General features: G+C 30.2%; 1 protein-coding gene across 1 annotated transcript; it reads right to left on the bottom strand.

The window, feature by feature from the left end:
* Positions 1-353: 353 nt before the first annotated feature.
* Positions 354-2,296, bottom strand: LOC106771838 (ethylene-responsive transcription factor ERF027). The gene is made up of 2 exons (XM_022785631.1): positions 1,222-2,296; positions 354-1,077 (listed from the first exon to the last, which is right to left on the bottom strand). The coding sequence occupies exons 1-2, from the start codon at positions 1,744-1,746 to the stop codon at positions 1,018-1,020; spliced, it is 585 nt and encodes a 194-aa protein (XP_022641352.1). The 5' UTR covers positions 1,747-2,296; the 3' UTR covers positions 354-1,017.
* Positions 2,297-9,291: the final 6,995 nt, after the last annotated feature.

Here is a 9,291-nt window from a genome sequence, read left to right as displayed (position 1 = left end):
AAAAGAAGATATTCATTGATTCTTCTATTCTAATTGCAAAACAATAAAGAGAGACGTGTTACTTTGAAATTAATCATTTCCATGATACCTATTTAAACATAAATTCTTTCTTATACCCTCGAAAACTCAAGGGTTTTGAAGTTATAAGAAACTCTTCCTTTCATCTTTTCTGTGTTAAAAATGTTGATCCGACAAGTAATAACCGTTCTAAAACTCTTTCTTAATGCATCTCTCCCTAGTGTATCCGAACTTATTTAACTTTTGGGACAATTTTACCAAAACCCTTACATTTCTCTTGCTAGCACAACAACTCTCCTATTTAAATGTTGAGGCTGCCATTTATGTTTGAATATGAAGAAAGTTATGATTAGAAGAAACATTGTGTGCACTCTAACTTGAGTTCCAGACGCATAGCATAAGAGAATGGATACACCAGTTATTTGTCATATACTCTATATATCACTCTCTAGAAGAGCTTAAATACATACATACAAGAGATCCTGAAGCTTCTACAAAGTTCCAGAAATAGTTTTTATTCATTGAATACAAATCTGCCGCAAAAGTACCTCGAAAGGGCAACAAACCCACACATGTGTAGAATCGTCTATGTATTACTAAGGAGAAAGAAAGACCCATGATCAAAAGTAGAGTCCTTCTAGCTAGGCTCCCCCAACTGATTACACCGTACGGAACTACGGATCTAACAAAACAACGGATCACATAAACCATTCCTTAAAAATTTTGGCATCTCTCACCAAACCCAGCAATGGTGAGAGTAATCTTATCTCATTCCTTGAACTTGTATCCCATTCCATATACACCTCAACGCAACTTTCCCAGCAGCAGCCTTCAAAACCAAAATCACCTTCAACCAACAAAGAGGGCAAACCGAAACACAGACGCTGACACAAACACCCACACACACTCAAGCATTTTTCTTTTGTAGGAGACATCAAATATCCTCATAATCCTGTCAGAGCCATTATCTTGAATATTCAACATACTTAAGACGGACACTTATAACATTACCTGTAATCTGGAACAACTAGCGTAGGTTGATCCGTACGGTCTCACAACCTCAAACAAACACAAAAGCAAATTACCTTACTTATAAAAACAGCAAGAAATCAATGATCAGAGGGTATAACTCCAAAGGTTATCTGCATCAGAATTGCCAGGCGAATCATCAGAAGAAAAGGAACTGATCCTAGGGGGACTAACCTGCATTCCCCTGGCCATGTCATCAAGCAAATTCGGCATGTTCAACAACTCATCCTCATCATAGTACTCCTCGGGCTTCTCCGACTCCTGTCCAATATCAGGGTTTACCGCCTGCCCACTCTCCTGCGGCGCCCTCACGAGCCTAGCCTGCGCTGCTGCCGCAGCCGCGGCGCGAATATCGGTGGCGGACAATGACGCGGGAATCGGGTACGAGAGTATGGAATTGGGGAAGTTAAGGGGCGTGTCGGGTCCTTTCAACGCGAGAGCCGCGACATCATAGGCTGCGGCAGCCATGTCCGGTGCCGGGTAAGTCCCCAGCCAAATGCGCGTGGTTTTACGTGGCTCCCTTATCTCCGACACCCACTTACCGCTACGGGAGCGCGTCCCCCTGTAGCGGAAGCCGGCGGAAGGAGTGGGAGACGGAGAGGACGTGGTTGGGGTTGGCGAAGAGGAGGATGAATGAGGGAAGTTATCAGGAACTTGTATTGGAGGTGGTGGCACGTTTCCAAAAGGGTTGCCATCCATGTAGAACTAGCAGTAGTAGTAGTTGTTGTTGTTGTAGACAGGCACATAGAAGGAAGTTGTTGGTTGGTTGTGTTGTGGTTGTTGCTGTTGATGTTATGTGGAGATTAAGGAAATTGATGAAAGTGGATGTGGTGCGTGGTCGTTGGTAATAATTAAGGGTTAGAGAGGTGAGAGAGTGAGTTGAAACGAAACCTGAAAGCAAATGTTGTTTTTTTCTGGATTGGGGGGGTTAATAAAAAATAGTGGTGTAATAATAAAAGGGAATTAGATAAAGCGTGGGGAAGTCGCGTGGCGGAGGAATGGAGTTTGGTGTATACGGGTTTTGGTAGGATACGTTGTGAGTGAGTGAGTGAGTGAGTGAGTGAGGTGAGGCCACACTATGAACACGTATTAGGCACACAATTGGCAGCAGCAAATTAATTCTAGCTGTTTAATTGCTGGTCGATCATTGGGATCATGGATTTCACCTTTTTTTTTTTCTACACATGGGGATGGGGTCTCTCTTTATGACTAATAAATTTTAATGACCACATTTTGTGTACTGCTATACGAGTCTCACAACCTTTTCTCACCCTCTCTTTACTTTCACCATCTATCTCACACACTCATCCATCTCCTATGTTCAACAGAGCCATTATGCATCTCAACAGAGCCAAGACATGAAATTCTGCTTTTATAAAAACCAAAACAATAAATAAAATGTTTAAATTATTAACATAATATAGCACATGTGAACAATAAATATAAATATGTTAACTAAAGTTTTTTTTTTTAATCAGAACCTCTTTTTAAAGTTAGAACATCATTTGTCTTTGGTCACATATATAATCATCGTAACTTTATTTCCTAATCAAGAATTTCTTTTATTATTCACCTCGAAGAAGTCGAGCAAGGCAACAAATTGAAAGAAATAAACCTGATCATTGAAATTTAAGTTTGGCCTAATTCTTTGATGAATGACCACAGATAAGAATCATGTATGAAATAGTGTATTTATGATTTAATTTCCTTACGACAGATTCTGAGAAAACTGAATTCAAGCCATATTGGCGTTCCCATCATTGATTGATGGATCACTAGAAGTTCAATTGAGAGTTCGAAGAAGAAATTGGCTTTGAACTCTGGAGCCAGTTAGAAAGTAAAGAAATCAAAAAGGACAAATATCTTTATTCGAATTCCGACAATGAATAACACACTTGCTGATGCTTTCCATGCCAAAGATGAAACCCAATGCGTAGTTGAAGGAAAAAGGAAAAAGTAAAAAATATAAAATAAAAACTATACATATCTATAACTATTAGTAGTTCATTTATCTTGAAAATTAAAAAAATTACCCAAGTTTCTTTTACATCATTAAGATATACAAGAATATCATTAATAGTGAAAATCAAATATCAATATTATGAAAAATGAAAATTATTAAGAAGTCATTAGAATGAAGTGAGTAATTAGGATTTATACCCTATAAACCAGTGGCTGGAGATGCCATGACCCAATTTTTTTTTATACTATATTATATTATATATATTAGGAATTTTTAAATTTTTTTGAAATTTTTTAAACTATATGTAGTATATATTGGAAATTGATAGAAACTAAACTAAGTATATTTTTTTATTTCTTTTATAAAACATAACATTTAATATTAATTCATAATAAAACATTAAATCAAATATAATAAAGAATAAAAATATTTATTAAAATATTTTTTGTTAATATTTTTTTTTTAGTTTTTCAAAAATTGTACTCATCTCTCACTCACATATTCTCTGTTTGTTTCTAAACAAAAGAAAGAAGCACAAACTCATCATATTTATTCTCATTTTGTTCTTTTTGAATATTGAAGAAAAAAAATTAACTCTCTCAACTCACTTGATACTGAAATATTTATAAGAGGAGGCAATTATTAGCTTTTCTTTTTTAGTGTGTATAATAGAGTATGTGTTCTATAAGATAGAACAACTCATTTGTTTCTATTTAATGTGTTCTATTATTTAATTTACACATTTTTTCTGTTTCTTTTACTAATATTTTTTTTTCAAATCTTAAATAAATCTTATTTTGACTAATCTCTTTATGTGTAAAGATGTATGTAAACATTCACATTTAAGAAAAAAAATTATTGAGTACAACTGCTAAAACTATTTGTCAATTATTATTGAAATGTTGTCAATTTCACTCAAAAAAGAGAGTTCATATGAGAAAGACAATTAACTATAACAATAGTGTCAAGCAATAAACAATGGTGATGATATATTGTGCATTGTCTTCATCCTCAAGTAGAAGCAAATTAGTGAGAAATTATGTAGATGAGAGTGGAGAAATCTTCTATTATGTTGGAAATGTGTTTATAGTGTGCTTGAGATAATGCTTATGGGTCAAAATGCTTATATGAAAAACAATTTTTGGATAATTCTTTTTTAAGCATCTCTAAACTATTATATTTTAAAATAATAATTCATAAATGTCTGATAACTTTATCCTACAAAAATGCTATCTGGTTTTGTTGGTTAATTTAAGTTTTCTAAGAAAAACATTCATCTTATTCGCTATTCAGATAGATGTCGTTGATAAAGTGTTATATTCTACTTGTTTTTTCATATAAGAAAAAGAAAAATTATTGCAACTAACGATTGATTTTTCTTGTTTATTCTTTACTGTTTTCCATGTCATTTTATAGGTAGCACGAAAACATACTTTTTATTAATAGCGATATTTTATTTCTTATGATAGTGTCTGCAGTAATTAAAGTATTGTCTAGTATTTTTCTTCTTTTTTTTTTTTATCGTTTCTCATACAACCTTAATCTCTTGTCCTTCTTTTTATATTGAACATGAATTTTGTCGTGGTAACTTTTTATATTGCATATTCTTCATATGCTAGAAGACTCATAAAATTTTTCTTATTGTTTTTCAAAAACTTAGATTTAAATTTATATTATTACAATCGTTTGAAAACCCACAATGCTCATATCGCACTAATGTTTCGAAGATTAACGCATTTTAATCCAGTGCAATCGTGGTGAATATTAACAAAGTCAATTTGACTATACGATGAGGTCCAAATTGTTTTCAGTTTATGTAAAGATCTTAATGTTGCAAACTTTACGCATTTAAACCTCTTTTAGATTTATTTTCTTTCACTTTAATAAGAGAAGAGGACAATGACGAACCCAAAGAAAGAAGGGTTACAGTTCTTGCAATTTCTGTTTACTCTTTCTATATTAATGATTAGTAATGTAATTTTCTCTTTTATATTTTTAGAGTCCATGGCTAATTTATTGTACAACTTGAGAATCCTAATTTAAGATTTTGATTCACTCATGCTTAATTGGTTACTTTATGTAATTGATAAATGTTTTTTTTTTACAAAATACGGATTTTTTAATTGTTTTTAATCCATCAATTTAGCTTGACCTATTATAATTATTTGGTAGACTATTAGAAATTATAAACTTTGTACAATTAACCTTAATTTTTTATTCTCTTTATATATATATATATATATATATATATATATATATATATATATATATATATATATATATATATATATATTTTAATATTTTTCTAAATATTATTTCTATTTGATTAGTTAAGAAGAACAAATCTTAGAAAAATATTAATATTTATGACCATAAGTGATTAAATAATTGTTTTAAACAAATATATGATACTTGGAAATAAACCTAAACTTTTAAATCCAAACTGTCTAATTGTACCTCATAATTTAATTATATTAATGTATTTAAAGTTATATATTAAATCTAACACTAAAAAAAAATATAAGTTACCTATAGTTAATTTGAATTTATAGATAATATATATATATATATATATATATATATATATATATATATATTATAGAATTTTAAAATTGAGTTACATATAGATTTTTTTTCAGGTAATAAGAAAAGTATTTTTTTATCGATTTTTCATATGTAAATTTTATATGTATATTTGATACATAAGGATGGAAAAATTCGTGAAGGACAGAATCGGTAAATAATGATACAAAATTTGTATGTAAATGAAAAAAATCATCTAGTGATTTTACGTACATATCTAAAAAAAATAAATATTCAAAATAAAAACCAATGATTATTTACGCATTATTTGACTCGAAATTTTCATTCTCACACTCCTTTAAATCTCCACAATTCAATCACTCACTCATTCACACCCTCCATTGAAACTTTAGCCTCCACCACGCATGTCTCATCCATGTTGGTGCTCTCCTTGGAACCCTAACCTCCATAGCTTGCTCCTCTTTGGATTCAGAGACCAAATCCAATAATTCCTTGTTTAGACTTATGTAAATGGTTCGAACGATAATGGTGAAAGTGGCAGAGGATTTGAAGGAAAGAGAGGAATTTGGTAGTTTGAGATACTGTTGGAAATTCAAGTGTGAGTCAAAATTTCATATTGGATAGAAAGACCCATTAACTCATTGTCTTAAAGTTTTTGGTAGAGATTGATGCTAATCATTTATATGGTTGGAGTCATATGTCATGTGTTTGTATCTCTTCGGTGAACCTCCTCATCAATAGACTCAACACTGATATCAAAGTAGATTATTTGTCTCAGTGACCGGCTCAGATGAGTATACCAATGTGAATGGCAGTAGGAAAGGATACTTGTGATTATGGTTGGTTGAGAATGTTTCTGGTATGAATCTTTTATATGATTGGACTCAGATGTCATATGTGCTTGTGTCTTCCCAGTTAACCTTCTCCTTAATAAACATAATAATATCCTATTTAATAAGAAAGAAATACTTAAACACAATAAAAACAAATGATAATAACCAATTTACGGATAAATTTGTAAATAACATTGATTTCAATTAATTTACCTTTTGTGAATAATTTGTAGGTAAGACTATGTTATATATAGATTTTGTGTTTTAGTGTTATTTACAAATATTTACTGTTACGTTTTTTATCTTATAATGTAAATAACGAATACTAGTCTCTCTTATCTAATTTTGAAAGAGTAATTACACTTGTATTCTTTAATACACATCTCTTATGTTAAATTAATAAATTTTTAAAAACATTTTAGCATCAAATGAAAGTGCTCATCCACATATTTTCGTTGTCAATGAAAAGACCACTAATTAAGGACAGACAAATACCATTAACTATAAATAGATAAACAGGGAAAAGACCATTAAGGAATCCTAAACAAGTTCATTAATCTTAAATTATTTAAAGGCTAATGATCACATCACTATTATAATTATACCGTTGTTAGGAAATGCAAAAGCAAAATATCTTTGGGAATATAACTCTTTTTTTTTCCTTTCTCGTTTGTTGGGTGTGTGGTAAAATCATAAAAGATCTGCACTGTACATTTTGCGATCATTTAGAGCTTCTGCAATTGGTTACTGAGTTTTGCCTCCCTGGTCCACACCCAGTACACTCCCATTCCCTTTTGGATTATCCCTTGTCGCTAACATCTTTGCATTTCTGGTTTTCACCCCTACTTTTCACTTGCACCATGTATCACATCGTTATCAACAACAAATAATAATAATAATAATAAAAAACAATAATATTAAAACTTTCTTTGTTTCATTTCAAGGGGAGAAACACTTTTTAATGAACATTTGTTCTTACATTGTTAAAATAACATTTAATCAACATAAATTACATCCCACCAGTATATTATACTAGCGTATTGATATGATAACTCAAAATTAAGATGATTAATTATATCAGAATTATGTGTAGAAATGAATGTATGTAAACACACATATTATTTCCCCTTTGGTAGTGTCCCCTTACCCACACCCTCTTCACGTGGGAGATCACGAATGGCCATTTAACAGCATTTAGGTTAAGATGGAGGGCCACCCACCCCAAAGAAAGTAGCAAAAGAAAACAGAGTTCAGGTCAAGCAAAATCAGGCAACCTGCGACCTCGCAGTCTTAAGATATCTACATAAAGTAATTGAATCATATCTTCAAGAGTTTACCCTTTTCGTATTTCCTTCCATTTCTATATTATTAATGTGAGAATAAAAAAAACATATACCAAAAGAAAATGAAAATATGAAAAGCCAAAAGGTAAGTTCGCACAAGAGTATTGCGTTCCAACCAATGAGCACTGATGTTGTTTTGTCGGTATCGAAAAATGTCTTCCAATTACTAGTTTGTCCTGTTTTTATTTTATTTTCTGAGTTGATGTTTTGCTTTTAAAACAATGATAGTATAAAATAGTAAAAACAGAGATGGAGAGTGGAGTAAATCTAATTTATGGAGAGAATCTAACCAATCATTTCTATTAATAGTGTGTGGCACTGACTCACTCACCCAAGTGGATGCGAAATTCATTTAGCCACCAAATATTGGTCCACCCCAAGCCTCTACATTCTTCTTTTTCTTTTCTATTTTTATTTTCTTATTACAACAAATATATTTCTCATATATTTTATATTTCATTTTCATGAACTAATAAATGCACACAAAAAAAGATAAGGGTGTCTGCCATGTTATTTGCTAAAAGAAGATTCAAAACAAACATGTATTGTATAAAGCCATTTCCTCGTCTTCAATGTCAGCGTTTCTTCTGTGTTATTGTTGGACATTTCGACCTTCACCTAGTTACTTAATTAATTATAACCGATTCACAAAATAATAATTAAAGAATTACATTTTTGTAGCTTTTCCAAACTAAACAATTTAGTAAAATTTCCATCAAATCGAATAAAACCCTGTATATTTTTTTTGGAATTAACTAATTACTAACAAATATGAATGAATGAGTGAGTTTTTTTAGGGTCAGCCTAATTTTATTTTATTTTAATATATTTATATTTATTAAAATAATATGAAAATTGTATTGTGAAATTTAATTGTAAAATTACGTAATTTATGTATAAATACGAAAATAATAATAACATAAAAATAATTCACATAATATCTTTTCGCCATCTATTATAATAGAAAAGAAGATACCAATTTATTATAATATAAAAAAAACATACATTAATCTATTATCTATTATAATATAATAATTTAATAAAGAGGATATATATTAGCAAATTTATCTTATTATATATTTTATTGTTGTTACAGCATTTTATTTTTCTTTTATCTATTTCTTTAATTTTTTATATTTTTACAAAGTGTGTTTATATAATTGGACGAGTCTAATAATACATTACACGAATATGTTTATATATTAATTAAACAAGTCTAATAACACATTGAATGAATTTTTTAATGTATTGATTAAATGAATTTAATAATTCGCATTACATTCAAACAGTAATTTATAATTATAGTAAGTTTACTCTATATATTTTTTCACATTCTTTATATTTTAGAGAATTTTTTTATACATTTTTTATCTTTTATATTTTTACAAAGTTTATTATTTATATTTTTTTCTTTATCTCTAATATTCTTTCAATAAATAAATAAACAAACCAACTTCAACTCATAATCATGTAATTTAATGAAAAACTTTGCCATCTGTGTATGAATGTGAAAGCATAATCATGGAAACTTTTCTTAGCTCCATCTGTACCCTGTGTTACT

The sequence above is a fragment of the Vigna radiata genome, chromosome 8 (assembly GCF_000741045.1).
Source record: "Vigna radiata var. radiata cultivar VC1973A chromosome 8, Vradiata_ver6, whole genome shotgun sequence".
NCBI classification, from domain to species: Eukaryota; Viridiplantae; Streptophyta; class Magnoliopsida; order Fabales; family Fabaceae; genus Vigna; species Vigna radiata.
Note: the sequence above shows the minus strand (reverse complement) of the source record. Positions and strands in the feature narration are given on the sequence as shown.